At 46.1% G+C, this 18,417-nt stretch overlaps 1 protein-coding gene across 8 annotated transcripts in view; it reads right to left on the bottom strand.

The window, feature by feature from the left end:
- The window catches only part of ACOT7 (acyl-CoA thioesterase 7), a 509,309-nt gene that overhangs the window by 236,253 nt on the left and 254,639 nt on the right, over positions 1–18,417 (bottom strand). For 6 of the 8 annotated variants that reach the window (XM_063943422.1, XM_063943415.1, XM_063943418.1 and 3 more), the window contains one exon: positions 3,953–3,967. The exons of the other annotated variants lie outside the window; for them this stretch is intronic. In XM_063943422.1, coding sequence (XP_063799492.1) covers positions 3,953–3,967 — 15 coding nt within the window. The remainder of the gene's footprint in view (positions 1–3,952; positions 3,968–18,417) is intronic. 8 annotated transcript variants of the gene reach the window in all.

Genomic DNA, 18,417 nt, shown 5'->3' with positions numbered 1-18,417 from the left:
CAATAAAATACTGTCCCTATCCAGGGTATCAATATTTTCAGTCAGTGACTCCGACCAAGCCACCCCAGCACTGCACATCCATGCTGATGCGATAGCTGGTCGCAGTATAACACCAGTATGTGTGTATATACTTTTTAGGGTATTTTCCAGCCTCCTATCAGCTGGGTCTTTGAGGGCGGCCGTTTCTGGGGACGGTAACGCCACTTGTTTTGATAAGCGTGTGAGCGCCTTATCTACCCTAGGGGGTGTTTCCCAGCGCGCCCTAACCTCTGGCGGGAAAGGGTATAATGCCAATAACTTCTTTGAAATTAGCAGTTTTTTATCGGGGGTAACCCACGCTTCATCACACACTTCATTCAATTCATCTGATTCAGGAAAAACTACAGGTAGTTTTTTCACACCCCACATAATACCCCTTTTTGTGGTACTTGCAGTATCAGAAATATGCAAAGCCTCCTTCATTGCCGTGATCATGTAACGTGTGGCCCTACTGGAAAATACGTTTGCTTCTTCACCGTCGACACTGGAGTCAGTGTCCGTGTCGGTGTCCGTATCGACCGACTGAGGTAATGGGCGTTTTAAAGCCCCTGACGGTGTCTGAGACGCCTGGACAGGTACTAATTGGTTTGCCGGCCGTCTCATGTCGTCAACCGACTTTTGCAGCGTGCTGACACTATCACGTAATTCCATAAACAAAGCTATCCATTCCGGTGTCGACTCCCTAGGGGGTGACATCACCACTACAGGCAATTGCTCCGCCTCCACACCAACATCGTCCTCATACATGTCGACACACACGTACCGACACACAGCAGACACACAGGGAATGCTCTGATAGAAGACAGGACCCCACTAGCCCTTTGGGGAGACAGAGGGAGAGTTTGCCAGCACACACCCAAGCGCTATAAATATATAGGGACAACCTTAAATAAGTGTGTTCCCCTTATAGCAGCTTAAATATTATGAATATCGCCAAATAAGTGCCCCCCCTCTCTGATTTTACCCTGTTTCTGTAGTGCAGTGCAGGGGAGAGCTTGGGAGCCTTCCTACCAGCGGAGCTGTGTGGGAAAAATGGCGCTGTGTGCTGAGGAGATAGGCCCCGCCCCCTTTTCGGCGGGCTCTTCTCCCGGTTTTTTCTGTAATCCTGGCAGGGGTTAAATACATCCATATAGCCCAGGGGCTATATGTGATGTATTTTTATCCAGTATAGGTAATCTCATTGCTGCCCAGGGCGCCCCCCCCAGCGCCCTGCACCCTCAGTGACCGCGGTGTGAAGTGTGCTGAGAGCAATGGCGCACAGCTGCAGTGCTGTGCGCTACCTTAAGAAGACTGGGAAGTCTTCAGCCGCCGATTTCTGGACCTCTTCTCTCTTCAGCATTTGTAAGGGGGCCGGCGGCGCGGCTCCGGTGACCCATCCAGGCTGTACCTGTGATCGTCCCTCTGGAGCTAATGTCCAGTAGCCTAAGAAGCCAATCCATCCTGCACGCAGGTGAGTTCGCTTCTTCTCCCCTAAGTCCCTCGTTGCAGTGAGCCTGTTGCCAGCAGGACTCACTGAAAATAAAAAAACCTAACAAACTTTTATTCTAAGCAGCCCTTTAGGAGAGCCACCTAGATTGCACCCTTCTCGGCCGGGCACAAAAACCTAACTGAGGCTTGGAGGAGGGTCATAGGGGGAGGAGCCAGTGCACACCACCTAGTGGTCAAACTTTTAATTTTGTGCCCTGTCTCCTGCGGAGCCGCTATTCCCCATGGTCCTGACGGAGTCCCCAGCATCCACTTAGGACGTCAGAGAAATATACAAATATATATATAACTTTCTTTTTTGCGACTGTGGCTTATTTACTATGTGGACAACGGTGATATAACACACAGCAAACTATCCAGTCTTGTGTGTTTTTTAAATGAAGTGAAGGAAAGTAATGCAGAGATAAGACTAATAGGGCTGATTCTGAGTCGCCATAAATGCAGGTGTAGTTACGGACAGCAGCAGAAGCCTGATTTACTACCTTCTGCTAAGGCACATGTGGGGGTTTGTGTATTTGCAAGCGGAGAGCCATGCCGCCTACTGGTTTTACACCAGCCCCCGTAACAATCTCGCTCATCTTATTTCAGCTGTTCCCTCTTCCAGTCAGGATGAAAACGCTCTCTTTGGTAGGATCCTTCCTATTCATAGTTGGTATCCGGATGATAGACAGTGTCTAGGTCGACAGTCAATAGATTGACACCATATGATTGACATGCATCAGGTACAAAATGTCGACATGACAATGTTGTCACACAAATTGTCAACACTTTTTTTTTTCTTAGTCTCCCCAACATTTGCTTGATTTCCTATCCACATAGACTACGATTGGGAATAGTAACATGTGTTGACCATTTGAGTTGACCATTGCCATTCCGACGCTTTGCATCTGTCAACCTTACCCACTATCGACCTTTTGTACTTGATGACCATGTCAGAGTTTATTTTGGCTAGCTTGTACATTCCTGTTTATGTGTGCCCTGTTCAGCCATACTGCCCAGCGCTGTGGCACCTTACAAATAAACAATAATAATATTATATACTGTATGTTGTACAACAACATATAAAAAAAAAAATGCAGTCATGCATGTCAGTAACTGCAGTGAAGCATGTGGCATACTATATGCATGCATGAAGTTACATGGCTGAGCCATGCAGTGCAGTCCAGATAGTAAAAAGAGGTCAGGTATAATAACATGTGGAAGACATATCTCATGGTGAGGGCATGGCTGGGAAGATCTGTAATGGGGTCCGTGTACATCAGGACAGAGCACGAGATCCGGCCAATCTGGTAACCCTAGAGACCTATGGATTACCCTGGCTGCACGTCAATCATTATGCCAGTGGTTTCCAAACTTTTTTAAATCATGGCACACTAGAGTATCAGAATATTTTTCACGGCACACCTAGGTCAAAAGTTTCTTTTTGAGAAATTCAGAAAAAAATATTAAATTAAGAAAAAATTGTGTTTATATGTCATCCTTAGGTTCAATTACATGGTAAGGGACAAGATTTGCCTCTGCTTGTCCACATATGTTATGATTGACAGCCGTCAGCACTAGATTTGCCTATTACATTGACCATAAATAATTTAAATTAGTCTTGGACCACTAGCCCAGGACACCCCTGCAAGCACATCGAGACACTCCCGGCACGGCACACAGTTTGAGAACCACTGGATTATGCAGCTCATATTTTGGGGGTGGTCTTCAGTTTGCCGGCTGTCGGGAACCCGGCGCACCGTATACCGGCGCCGGAATCCTGACACCCGGCTTACCAACACTTTTTCTCCCTCTTGGTGGTCCACGACCCCCCTAGAGGGAGAATAGATAGCCACCGTGCCCGCAGCGTGACGAGCGCAGCGAGCCCGCAAGGGGCTCATTTGCGCTCGCCCAACTGTCGGTGTGCCGGCGGTTGGGATTCCGGCGCCGTTTGCTGGCCGCCGGGATACCCTACAACACCCATATTATGGGATTGGTAGGTTCTATGTGAGAGTGTTTACTACCAATCAGTCAGTCTCTTGCAGCCACATTACGTTTATAATTATTTGTATATGTTGGCGAGAAGGATGAAAAAAAATAAATGATCAATGAACTTACGTATATTGTGCATTTTGGCAGGAGGACTCATTAGCAGTTAATGATCTGTATGAGGTGTGATTTACCAAGGATTGCCTGTGAAGGATTCATTAGTCTTTTGTACTAAAGAAACTATTTTGTTAAACAAAAACTAAAAAGCTATTGCTGCACTGTGGTCATAATATCCATTATCCAGCTTCCAGAACACACAGCGCCTCTTATATACCCCGGCATTTCCAGTTCTCCTCACCCCAAGTCATACACAGTATATAATAACTGAGCCGATCCTTCTGCTTTCATACATACACATCAGAAGTAAAGCCAGGACACTGACACACGACAGATTACTTACCCTTATTTTGTCTATCTGAAGCAAGAACAAAACATAAATAATTACTGAAATTGCAGTCATTTTAGTCAATATCAATGATTTCTAAAAAAACAACTCATTTGAACTTTCAAATGTATGACGTACGCCGCCAAAACCTTTAATCAAGTACTGCAAAGGTGACGTGGCCCCGTACTTACTTGCATAATGGCCTTCATTAAGCATGTATCGCATTTGTAAAGCTGCTCGCTTGGCGATCCATACTAGTAAAAATGCAGTGGGAGGTGTTAAACACCTCCTTGCAACATTTGCGTTCCCAGCGCTGCGACCACTTCACAGCCTGAGGTCAACATCGCAACGGATGGTCGCCAGGTTCCCCACAGACTGCCCGCTGAGTAAGCCACAGCTTATGTCTCATGGTTATGCCTTGCACATGATTGCCGCTTTAAAAAAACAACAACTCCGGGTTTAGCCGGAAACCAGCAACTCCGGCCAAATCGGACTTCATTACATGCGGCCTTATATCCATACCCTCCCAACTGTACCTTTTTAGCAGGTGCAGTACCTTTTTTTATGGTCTGTACCGATTTTTGGCTCTCCAAACTTCCATTAAAAGTATAGGAAAGTATAGGAAAAGCGGCGTGGCCATGCGCCCTTTACCCGTGGCCACGCCCCTTTCCTAATTTGTACCGATTTTTGTGTGTAAAATGTTGCAAGGTATGCTATATCTCTGTCCTGTACAATAGCATGAGGTTTTACATATCCTCACAAAATGTTGCGAATTCCAGATAACAAATATCTCACTATAGCCAAATATTCAGGAAGCACATTCGAAATGTAAAGCAATAACATGTTAAAGTAATTTTGTTAATGGCTGCTAGTTTGTGTGCTGGTAATGTGCATCTATTTCCTTCATACAACATAAGCGGGCATTTTGTGTGGCGATTCAATATTCATGACAATGCAGCCTATTGATTCATGAGAAATAAGTGACATCACTGAGGCATAACACACAAAATGGCCACCCAGGAGGTGGTAAACACTAAGCCATGGATTCCCAAACTTTGGTTTTGTGGGACAATTGTTGGCTCAGATGTGATTCTTTATTTTCATGAAGCACCAATGTTAGAGGTTTGTAAGACATACAGCAGCTGATTTCTCCGGCAGGGTCCACAGGATAACAATGGGATATGATGGAGCGACAGCGGATTGGCACCAAATGATCAAAGCTTTCCGGCCTCCCGGGATGCAATGGGCCCGTCCATATATCCGCCCCATGGCTCAGACAAACCAGTTTTTTGTTTGGTGCGGCAGGAACCGGACCATGGTAAGAAGGGCTGCTGTTTCACTAGCAGCCCAAGCTTTCTTATTTTATTTTTATAGTCTTACGGGTTATTTTGAGTGATCTTTCCAAACAGCGTCTTATACGCATATTGGAAAGAGTCACTTCAACAACGCTTACCCATGAGTACAATGCTGTTTCGGCAGGCGTCTGTATCGAATATACTAGCAGGTCCATCAGACGTTACCAGGCTGTGGCCGGGGCACTGAGGGAAGGTAAGGCATCGATTCCGCTTAGTAGATGGAATACGGACACAGCCGCACTGTTTTGGGAGGAGACTACCAAACAGTAGCCGCCACCACGGGTGCTCCAGTGCTAGGCCTTAAGGATCAGAGGCACTAGGAATAGCGTGAGGCCGCGATCCCTAGGGTTGATGTCAGCGGTGGAGAGTCAGACGCTCTTCTGGTCACCCCTCCCCCCGGTTCATGACCAGTTTCCGTCGAGTCTCCCGCCATGAACTGTTTCCTCGCTTTCGTCTCAGACGCTACCAGAGGGGACTCGGTCGCAGCATAGGCCGCTGCGTCAGTGTTCACTAAGCTCTACCACGGGAGATCCGGTCGCATCATAGGCGGCTGTGTGATCACTGCGTCTGTGTTCACTGAAGGTTACCATAAGACCGGTGCGTCTGTGTTCACTGAGCGTCTGTGTCCGCTATAGGTTCCTGGAGTGGCAGTGTACACACTAGTAGCGTCTGGATCCACTCAGCGTTCGCTAACGTATTGACCAATCACTGGAAGTGAGGTGAGAGTCTCTCTGTATCCCACTCTACTGAGTACGGGCTATACAGCACTAAATTTCTATCTACTTTGCCAAGTACGAATAGTTAAGTTAAGTACCTAAATGCATATGAGTCTGTTTACATTTACTGTAGTTTTCTTCGCATTGCGTCTGAATACGTTAGATCTGTTTATACAGGATTCAGTAAATGATTCGCCTACATACTTTAAAAAGTGTTTGTAGTTGATGATATGCTCATATGACTAATATATAACATGTGACTGACTGCTAGTGTGATTGCTGACTTTAATATATGTTTGTCAGTTGATTTCTTCTGATCCTCAATGCTGGTGCATGGGTAGGGTCAAATTGATATCACTTTAGAAGGTTAAACTGATTACAGTCACAAACTGTGTAGTACACTGTGAAAGTGCTGATTATTTACCATGTCTAAGAGCGGCAAAGGTGACTAAGGTACACTTACCTCTCAGGATCTGGTTCAGGATAGTTTAGGTGTAAACTGTTTTGCTTTTCAGCAGAACACAAGGCAGATCCCTGTACAACATCAGGTACAGATGGATCCACCTTGGGCTATGTTTGCACAGACTTTGTCCAGTATAGCTGAACGGATAATTCCTACAGCTTCGGTACCAGGTATAGGGTACCCATACATGCAGCTCCCTACCTACGGTATATCATTTCCCCCAGCAGCTTCTCAAATGAAACAAGCTGATAAACCGATGGTAAGTAAATCTTCACCTTCACAGGCACACATGATGATTCAACGGATGATGAAAGATCTATTTACTCTACTTCAGTATACGAAGAGGAGGAAGAAGCTCTCAGCTCTGTGGATGTAGCTGAATGAATTAGAGTGTTGAAGGTCATTCTGTCCTTAGAAGATTCAGCAGAGCCTGTGTTAAAAACCAAGGCACCTGTGTTTAAACATCCCAAGATAGTTAAGACTGAGTTTCCAGGGTCAGACCAGCTGATGGAAATTATGGAAGAGGCTTGGGCAACACCCAGCAAAAAATATAGAATTCCCAAGAAATGGGATTCTAATTATCCTTTGACAGCCGGGGACTGTTTAAAAAGGGAGGTAGTTCCTAAGGTAGATACGCATGTGATTCGATTAGTACGAAAATCTATATCGCCTTTGCCTCAACATCTTTAAATGATGTCCCAGATAGGATAGTGGATGGTTTTCTAAAAACTATATTTTCCCTGTCTCGAGCAGTCATAAGGCCAGCTATGGCTTCAGCGTAGACAGCAAAGGCGGTGGCTGCCTGGGCTGAGGCATTGGAAGGTGATTTTTCATCAGCTTCTAGAGAGCAAAAATCTTATATAGCCCATATTAAAAAAACAGCAGTATTCTTGGAAGAAGCTGCATTAGATATGGGTACTATTGCTTCTAGGGCATCAACCTCAACGATAGCTGCTCACAGAGCAGTTTGGTTACATACATTGAAAGCTGATTCAGAAAGTTTTGGAATCTTTGCATTTTTTGGGAAATATTCTGTTTGGTAAAGAATTGACAGATATTCTAGAGTCAGAAGCAGACTCAAGGTCAAGTTTCCTTCCACATATAACCCCAAACCTAGGGGTCTGAACTTCCGGCCCTTTCGGTCTCAAGGAAAACCAAAAGGGAAAAAGTGATCGCAAACAGCCCCAATACAATAAGTTTGGTAAATCAAAAAAGCATTGGGCTACCAGAGGGACAGCTTCCAAACCAGATGATAAGCCATCAGCCTGATGGTGCGGGCCTCCACCTGGGGGTTCCCAGGGTGGGTGGCCGACTTCTTCAGTTTGCACACATCTGGTGACAATCTACAACAGATACCTGGGTGCAAGAAGCGGCATCTCTAGGTTATGTTTTTCCCTTCAAGAAGCATCCCCCTTGAAGGTTCTTCTGCACCAGCCCGTCTCGGGTAGAGACAAAGGCCAGGGATTTGCAAGAAGCAGTTCAGAAATTGCTTCAGTCAGGAGTAGTCATTCCAGTATCCCCGGCACAATGGGGGTAGGGTTTTTACTCCAACCTATTTTTTGGTCCAGAAGCCAAATGGGTCATTTCGGCCCATTCTCAATCTCAAAATGCTAAACAAATATATTTGGGTGCCGAAGTTCCACATGGAGACCTTACGCTCCATAGTTTTGGCCATGGGGCCAGGGGATTATATGGTATCCCTGGATATTCAGGATTCTTACCTACATGTTCCTATAGCACTGTCTCATCAGTGTTATCTCAGGTTCGCTATCCTCCAGCCGCAGTTCCAGACCCTACCCATTGGGTTAGCCACAGCCCCAAGAGTATTTACTAAGATTATGGTGGTTATGGCTGCTTATCTCCGCAAGCAGGGGATAAGAATTTTTCCATACCTTGATGGCCTTTTAATCCAGGTACAATCACAGGAATTGCTCCTGTGCCATCTCCAACAGACAACATGTCTGCAGAGGCACGGGTGGCTCATAAATTGGGCAAAGTCGTCTCTGGTTCCGTCACAACGTATATGACTCACTTGGGGGCTGTACTGGATTCAAGTCTGCAGAAGGTACTTTTACCTTGGAACAAGATATCCAAGGTAAAGTCAAAGATTCAGGAGTTGTTACACAGTCAAACAGTAGCAATTCACGTAGCAATGTGAGTGATGGTGTCAACATTCGACATGGTGGAGTATAAATGGTGGAGTATACGCAATTCCACTCGAGGCCTCTGTAGCATCTGATTCTGGTCAGATGGAATGAAATAATCAGACAATAAAGAAACAGACGATGGTACTTCCAATAAAGGTAAGAAAGTAATTAGCCTGGTGGCTACAGACATCCCATCTAGACAAGGGGAGACCCTTTTGGATATATCAGATTGGGAGATCCCGACAACAGATTCCAGTCTTCAGGGCTGGGGGGCAGTGTCCAGAAGATTATGGTTCCAGGGACAATGGACCACAAAAGAAAGTTGCCTGCCAATAAACCTGTTAGAACTTCGGGCCATATACATGGCACTGATTCAGGCAAAGGACACTCTTCAAAGAAAACCAGTCCAGATCCGCTCGGACAATGCAACGGCAGTAGCGTACCTTCACCATCAGTGAGGAACCCGTAGCCAAAAAGCAATGAAGGAGGTAAGCCCCCTTCTAAAGTGGGCAGAACTCCATCTCCCAGCCTTGTCCGCAGTATTCGTTCCGGGAGTCCTAAACTGGGAAGCAGGCTTTCTCAGTTGACATGCCATTCAGGCAAGTGAATGGGCTCTACACCCGGAGGTCTTTCAGACTCTAGTAGACAAGTGGGGATTGCCAGAGATAGATCTCATGGCGTCCCGTCTGAACAACAAAGTGCCTGCATAAGGGTCAAGAACAAAGGATCCCAAAGCGATCTTTGTGGATGCCTTGTCAGTGATAAAATAAAGCAAGCAAAGGATGCCGTGATTCTAATAGCTCCGGCTTGGCCCAGAAGGCATTGGTACACAGATCTGCAGAGAATGTCGATGGATGCTCCAATTCTGCTCCCTCAACGTCCAGATCTACTAATGCAGGTTCCTTGTTATCACAGACCTCTGGATTGTCTGTCTTTGACGGCGTGGCTCTTGAAACCGCTATCCTGAAGTCAAGAGGATTCTCACAGCAGGTAATTCAAACAATGCTCAGAGTAAGGAAACCCTCCTCACTTCGGATTTATCACAGTATATGGCAGGCCTATATTCATTGGTGCAGTGAGAGAAGTATGGACCCAAAATCCTTCAGAGTTTCCAGGGTCTTAGCTTTTCTTCAGGCAGGAATGGATAAAGGTTTGAAGGTGGCTTCCTTGAGAGTTCAAGTATCAGCATTGACTGTATGGTTCCAAAAGAAATTAGCAAATTTACAGGATGTGCGTACTTTTTTCCAGGGAATGCTGCGCATTCAACCCCCTTTTGTTCCTCCTACAGCATCTTGGGACTTAAGTCTAGTCCTCAAAGCTTTGCAAGTTGCTCCGTTTGAACCACTTAATAAAGTGGATCTTAAATGGTTGACAGCTCAAGTTCTCTTTCTACTGACTATGGCATCAGCTAGAAGAGTGTCAGATTTAGTAGCTCTGTCATGTCATTCTCCTTTTCTGATATTTTATCCAGATAAAGCAGTTCTTAGAACTAGGTCTGGGTATCTTCCTAAGTTGGTGTCTAAATGCCACCTTAATGAAAGAAATTGTAGTCCCGGCTTTTCAGGTATCGGGACTTTCTGCAGGAGATGCGTCACTGGACATGGAACGGGCATTAAGGATCTACGTGGATCGTACCAGTGCCATCAGAAAGACAGATTCTCTCTTCATTCTCTACGGATTTCACAAGAGAGGATGGCCTGCTACTAAACAGACGCTGGCAAGATGGCTTCGAATGACGATTTCAGAAGCATACTCTCAAGCTGATCTCCCTGTTCCGGCTAATGTGTCTACTCACTCTTCTCGTAAGGTAGGTCCTTCATGGGCAGCACAACATGGTGCTTCAGCAAAACAGATATGTAAGGCAGCCACATGGTCTTCTATTAACACATTTATTAGACATTATGCCTTGGATACTTTTGCCTCTCATGACGCTGAATTCGGGTGAAAGGTTCTTCTGTCCAATCAGGAGCGTCCCCACCACTAAATTGCTTTGGGAAATCCCATTGTTATCCTGTGGATAACCTGTGGACTCTGCCAGAGAAATATACGTTATGGTAAGAACTTACCGTTGATAACGGTATTTCTCCTAAGTCCACAGGGATCCCACCCTGACGCACCTGATTTGAGGATCCTTCTACTCACTAACCTCTTCCTTCTTGTATGGAAGGGTGTGCATGTGTGTTCTTCTCGCCTGATTAGGGCGCTACATGATGCTCCTGCCTTCTGCTTTGGAATACAACTGATTTGCCTGAGCCAGGGGGCGGGATATATGGACGGGCCCATTGCATCCTGGGAGGCCAGAAAGCTTTTGATCGTTTGGTGCCAATCCGCTGTCGCTCCATCATATCCCATTGTTATCCTGTGGAACCTGTGGACTTATGAGAAATACCGTTATCAACGGTAAATTCTTACCAGAACGTATGTTTTATTTACATTTAAAATTCAGCTCAGCTATAAATGTTTCAGTGGACATCCAGCCACCCTGATACAGTGTTAAACAAGTGAGTCCTGAGGCATTGATTTGGCTTTGCTTTAAACACTAATGTAATAAGTAATATAGAGAAGAAGTGTGAGAGCAGTAAACCAGTAGCACAGCAGTCAGGTGAATTTCAAGCCAGATTTAGTAAAGAATTATCCGCAGGACCGCACAGTAGTAGATTAAAATGTTCATATTACCTCATGATGTCAAATACCCCAGGGGAAATGCAAAAGCAATACGTAAACAACTGTGACGGCTGCACAGGATATCTGGTTACCACCGAGATCTCCAACTTTACTCTCCAGGTACAAAATAATAAAAAGCGCTATTTGGAACATTAGATCAGATTAAGTGTGGTTTCTGTTTACCGATGTCTTTACAGAATATAAACCCAAGTAGAATGGCTTACAGTGCTTGTTTGTACGCAGATTCATTTTATATTTAACTTTTTATTTTTTTCGTTCAGGGAAATATATTTTTTTCTTTTACCTAATATGTGGCCTGTAAGCGGTTATAGTAAAATAATGCCAATCTCTTCTAAACCACTTTATACAGTCAATTGTGTTTTAATCTATTTATGTAATCTATGGCAGGATTTTCTTAAGGATCACAAGAGATCTTGTAAAGTTCCTGATATATGATGCTCTAAGTCTACAGTAACAAGAGTACTGAAACACTGTTCTTCGTTTTTTTTTTAGTGTTTACCTCCACGGTGTGCAACCGGGTGGGTTGGAACATGAAAGAGGTGAAAGAATATTTTTGTATTTTTAACCTGAAATTAAACACGTGACATGTTGAAAACCAACATTGAATAAAACGGGAGACCGCCGGTCACAATACCAACACCGGGATCCCGCACCCTAACAATCAAGAGTTAGTCAGCATGCCAACTAACAGGGCCTATTCCCCCACCCCCCACCGGGCATCTCGAAGCCGGGATCCCGGCATCAGTATGGTGACCACCAGTCTCCTGACCGCCAGTCACACATACCCAACCCCATTGTACTGCCTTACAATATTATTTTGCGATTGCTTTGATCTAAATTGGTGTCTTGCGTTGTGCTGGTGTAATCATGGAGGAGGAGCACAGTGCGGGTGTAATCATGGTGGGAGAGCGCATTGCGGGTGTAATCATGGTGGGGGAGCGCAGTGCTGGTGTAATCATGGAGGAAGAGCACAGTGCGGATGTAATCATGGTGGAGGAGCACAGTGCGGGTGTAATCATGGTGGAGGAGCGCAGTGCTGGTGTAATCATGGTGGAGGAGCACAGTGCGGGTGTAATCATGGTGGAATAGCACAGTGCGGGTGTAATCATGGTGGAGGAGCGCAGTGCTGGTGTAATCATGGTGGGGGAGCATAGTGCGGGTGCAATCATGGTGGAGGAGCACAGTGCGGGTGTAATCATGGTGGGGGAGCGCAGTGCTGGTGTAATCATGGTGGGAGAGCGCATTGCGGGTGTAATCATGGTGGGGGAGCATAGTGTGGGTGTAATCATGGTGGAGGAGCACAGTGCGGGTGTAATCATGGTGGAGGAGCACAGTGCGGTTGTAATCATGGTGGAGGAGCACAGTGCGGGTGTAATCATGGTGGAGGAGCACAGTGCGGGTGTAATCATGGTGGAGGAGCGCAGTGCGGCTGTAATCATGGTGGAGGAGCACAGTGCGAGTGTAATCATGGTGGAGGAGCACAGTGCGGGTGTAATCATGGTGGAGGAGCGCAGTGTTGGTATAATCAAGCAGAGCACAACGCTGGTTTAAATATGGTGGAGCACAATACTGATATAATGATGATGGAACACAATGATGGATTAATCACGGTGGAATACAATACTGGCATAATCATGGTGGAGCACAGTGCTGGTATAATGATGGTTGAGTACAGTGCTAGTATAATCATGGTGGAGCACAACAGTGGTATGATCATGGTGGAGCATAGTACTGGCATAATGATGGAGGAGTGCAGTGCTGGTATAATGATGGTGGAGTGCAGTGCTGGCATAATGATGGTGGAGCACAATACTGGCATAATAATGGAAGAGTGCAATACTGGCATAATGATGGTGGAGCACAATACTGGCATAATGATGGTGGAGCACAGTACTGGCATAATGATGGTGGAGCGCAGTGCTGGCATAATGATGGTGGAGCGCAGTGCTGGCATAATGATGGTGGAGTGCAGTGCTGGTATAATGATGGTGGAGCGCAATACTGGCATAATGATGGTGGAGCGCAATACTGGCATAATGATGGTGGAGCGCAACGCTGGCATAATGATGGTGGAGCGCAGTGCTGGCATAATGATGGTGGAGCGCAGTGCTGGCATAATGATGGTGGAGTGCAGTGCTGGTATAATGATGGTGGAGTGCAGTGCTGGCATAATGATGGTGGAGCACAATACTTGCATAATAATGGAAGAGTGCAATACTGGCATAATGATGGTGGAGCACAATACTGGCATAATGATGGTGGAGCACAATACTGGCATAAGGATGGTGGAGCGCAGTACTGACATAATGATGGTGGAGTGCAGTGCTGGCATAATGATGGTGGAGTGCAGTGCTGGCATAATGATGGTGGAGTGCAGTGCTGGCATAATGATGGTGGAGTGCAGTGCTGGCATAATGATGGTGGAGTGCAGTACTGGCATAATGATGGTGGAGTGCAGTACTGGCATAATGATGGTGGAGTGCAGTGCTGGCATAATGATGGTGGAGTGCAGTGCTGGCATAATGATGGTGGAGCACAATACTGGCATAATAATGGAAGAGTGCAATACTGGCATAATGATGGTGGAGCACAATACTGGCATAATGATGGTGGAGCACAATACTGGCATAATGATGGTGGAGCACAATACTGGCATAATAATGGTGGAGCGCAATACTGGCAAAATGATGGTGGAGCGCAATACTGGCATAATGATGGTGGAGCGCAATACTGGCATAATGATGGTGGAGCACAATACTGGCATAATGATGGTGGAGCACAATACTGGCATAATGATGGTGGAGCACAATACTGGCATAATGATGGTGGAGCGCAATACTGGCATAATGATGGTGGAGCGCAATACTGGCATAATGATGGTGGAGCACAATACTGGCATAATGATGGTGGAGCGCAGTGCTGGCATAATGATGGTGGAGCGCAGTGCTAGCATAATGATGGTGGAGCGCAGTGCTGGCATAATGATGGTGGAGCGCAGTGCTGGCATAATGATATTGTGGAGTGCAGTGCTGGCATAATGATGGTGGAGTGCAGTGCTGGCATAATGATGGTGGAGTGCAGTGCTGGCATAATGATGGTGGAGTGCAGTGCTGGCATAATGATGGTGGAGTGCAGTGCTGGCATAATAATGGAGGAGTGCAGTGTTGGTATAATAATGGAGGAGTGCAGTGCTGGTATAATGATGGTGGAGTGCAGTGCTGGTATAATGATGGTGGAGCACGATGCTGGTATAATCACACTGGAGCACAGAGCTCGCAAAGATGCAGTTACCACAGTATAACACTTCCTTCTGTAGTGTGCCATCCACTAATAATTAACATATCTATTGGCGTCACGGGTTATTTAACTCGTGATTTTAGGGTCTTCGGGTAAAGTGGGATAAGCAGGATTGGTCTTTCATAAATTCTGCCATTCATTCTCCTACCCATGAAAGCATATTTCCAGCACCAAGTTCTGCAGCTAGGGAGGGGAACAGGAGTGTTAGGTGAGGCCGAGATGTAAAGTGCAACTGATGGCATAATTTGAAGATCATTTTTTAATAGAGTGAAGGAAGCAAATGGCGCATTTCCAAACTGAATTTCCCTTGTTAAAACCCAATGAGACCGTTGAGAAGCGAGACATTTATTTTGCCACCTGCTGTAAAAAGAATGTTGCTTCGACTGCCACAACTGCTGGAAAGTGGTCCCTACAAAAAGGGAGCAATTGTGGATCACTATCACAAACTGCTGTAAAATACCTGACCAATCTTAGGACACTTACCTAGAAAACAGACCTTACGCTCACTCACCATTCCCTATCTGTCAAGCAGCTGTATAGTTTTACCGATATCATTGGAAATTGGATAGCCACACAAACTTATAAGATACGCTTAGTGTTACATCTCATTAGGCTGTTTTACCTTTATCCATTCCCAATCTATATGTAGATTTTTTTCAAGAAAGGTCATAAACTTCAAGCGCCAACATCAGTCATTGAGGTTTAGCGCTAATAAGATTTCCTTCCCCTTTCAAATCCAGTCCTAACCAAATAATCGTTCACATTTTTACACTGTCAGACCTAAAAATAAAACCTTTAATCTTGTTCAATCCCAAAGCAACGGGTCAGGAATTTACAACAATCTAATTATTCGCTATAATATTTCTTAGCATCTCTGCCATTGGGGAATAAACAAATGACGGAATAAACTGATCCCTCTTTCTTTGATGTGGTTACTTGAGATGTGACTGTTACATTCTCTGTCTCGTTACTTGTATGACGGGAAGCAAACAAGGTTAGGGTGCCTCTCTCCGCAGAATTAGGATTTGTTTAGTTACGCTACCGACTTTCCATTCCTCACCCCAGGAGCCGAATGTTTCTCTACCACAGCAAAATGGAGATTCTCTATGTAAAAATGAGTGATTCAAAACAAAAAAAGTTCTATAACGATAAATAAAAATAAGAATTTACTTACCGATAATTCTATTTCTCGTAGTCCATAGTGGATGCTGGGAACTCCGTAAGGACCATGGGGAATAGCGGCTCCGCAGGAGACTGGGCACAAAAGTAAAAGCTTTAGGACTACCTGGTGTGCACTGGCTCCTCCCCCCATGACCCTCCTCCAAGCCTCAGTTAGGATACTGTGCCCGGACGAGCGTACACAATAAGGAAGGATTTTGAATCCCGGGTAAGACTCATACCAGCCACACCAATCACACTGTACAACCTGTGATCTGAACCCAGTTAACAGCATGATAACAGAGGAGCCTCTGAAAAGATGGCTCACAACAATAATAACCCGATTTTTGTAACAATAACTATGTACAAGTATTGCAGACAATCCGCACTTGGGATGGGCGCCCAGCATCCACTACGGACTACGAGAAATAGAATTATCGGTAAGTAAATTCTTATTTTCTCTGACGTCCTAGTGGATGCTGGGAACTCCGTAAGGACCATGGGGATTATACCAAAGCTCCCAAACGGGCGGGAGAGTGCGGATGACTCTGCAGCACCGAATGAGAGAACTCCAGGTCCTCCTCAGCCAGGGTATCAAATTTGTAGAATTTAGCAAACGTGTTTGCCCCTGACCAAGTAGCTGCTCGGCAAAGTTGTAAAGCCGAGACCCCTCGGGCAGCCGCCCAAGATGAGCCCACCTTCCTTGTGGAATGGGCTTTTACAGATTTTGGCTGTGGCAGGCCTGCCACAGAATGTGCAAGCTGAATTGTACTACAAATCCAACGAGCAATAGTCTGCTTAGAAGCAGGAGCACCCAGCTTGTTGGGTGCATACAGGATAAACAGCGAGTCAGATTTTCTGACTCCAGCCGTCCTGGAAACATATTTTCAGGGCCCTGACTACGTCCAGCACCTTGGAGTCCTCCAAGTCCCTAGTAGCCGCAGGTACCACAATAGGCTGGTTCAAGTGAAACGCTGAAACCACCTTAGGGAGAAATTGAGGACGAGTCATCCTCAATTCTGCCCTGTCCGCATGAAAAATTAGGTAAGGGCTTTTATAGGATAAAGCCGCCAATTCTGAGACACGCCTGGCTGAAGCCAGGGCTAACAGCATTACGCCATTACCACTTTCCATGTGAGATATTTTAAGTCCACAGTGGAGAGTGGTTCAAACTAATGTGATTTTAGGAACCCCAAAACTACATTGAGATCCCAAGGTGCCACTGGAGGCACAAAAGGAGGCTGTATATGCAGTACCCCCTTGACAAACTTCTGAACTTCAGGAACTGAAGCCAGTTCTTTTTGGAAGAAAATCGACAGGGCCGAAATTTGAACCTTAATGGACCCTAATTTTAGGCCCATAGACAGTCCTGTTTGCAGGAAATGCAGGAAACGACCCAGTTGAAATTCCTCTGTAGGGGCTTTCCTGGCCTCGCACCACGCAACATATTTACGCCAAATACGGTGATAATGTTGTACGGTTACATCCTTCCTGGCTTTGATCAGGGTAGGGATGACTTCATCCGGAATGCCTTTTTCCTTCAGGATCCGGCGTTCAACCGCCATGCCGTCAAACGCAGCCGCGGTAAGTCTTGGAACAGACAGGGTCCCTGCTGGAGCAGGTCCTTTCTTAGAGGTAGAGGCCACGGGTCCTCTGTGAGCATCTCTTGAAGTTCCGGGTACCAAGTCCTTCTTGGCCAATCCGGAACCACGAGTATAGTTCTTACTCCTCTCCTCCTTATGATTCTCAGTACCTTGGGTATGAGAGGCAGAGGAGGGAACACATACACTGACTGGTACACCCACGGTGTTACCAGAGCGTCCACAGCTATTGCCTGAGGGTCCCTTGACCTGGCGCAATACCTGTCTAGTTTTTTGTTGAGGCGGGACGCCATCATGTCCACCTTTGGTTTTTCCCAACGGTTCACAATCATGTGGAAGACTTCTGGGTGAAGTCCCCACTCCCCCGGGTGGAGGTCGTGTCTGCTGAGGAAGTCTGCTTCCCAGTTGTCCACTCCCGGAATGAACACTGCTGACAGTGCTATCACATGATTTTCCGCCCAGCGAAGAATCCTTGCAACTTCTGTCATTGCCCTCATGCTTCTTGTGCCGCCCTGTCTGTTTACGTGGGCGACTGCCGTGATGTTGTCCGACTGGATCAGCACCGGCTGACCTTGAAGCAGAGGTTTTGCTAGGCTTAGAGCATTGTAGATGGCCCTTAGCTCCAGGATATTTATGTGAAGTGATGTCTCCAGGCTTGACCACAAACCCTGGAAATTTCTTCCCTGTGTGACTGCTCCCCAGCCTCTCAGGCTGGCATCCGTGGTCACCAGGACCCAGTCCTGAATGCCGAATCTGCGGCCCTCTAGAAGATGAGCACTCTGCAACCACCACAGGAGAGACACCCTTGTCCTTGGTGACAAGATTATCCGCTGATGCATCTGAAGATGCGACCCGGACCATTTGTCTAGCAGATCCCACTGGAAGGTTCTTGCGTGGAATCTGCCGAATGGGATTGCTTCGTAAGAAGCCACCATCTTTCCCAGGACCCTTGTGCATTGATGCACTGAGACTTGGCCTGGCTTTAGGAGATTTCTGACTAGTTCGGATAACTCCCTGGCTTTCTCCTCCGGGAGAAACACCTTTTTCTGGACTGTGTC

This window comes from Pseudophryne corroboree, chromosome 10 (assembly GCF_028390025.1).
Source record: "Pseudophryne corroboree isolate aPseCor3 chromosome 10, aPseCor3.hap2, whole genome shotgun sequence".
In the NCBI taxonomy this organism is placed as follows: domain Eukaryota; kingdom Metazoa; phylum Chordata; class Amphibia; order Anura; family Myobatrachidae; genus Pseudophryne; species Pseudophryne corroboree.
Note: the sequence above shows the minus strand (reverse complement) of the source record. Positions and strands in the feature narration are given on the sequence as shown.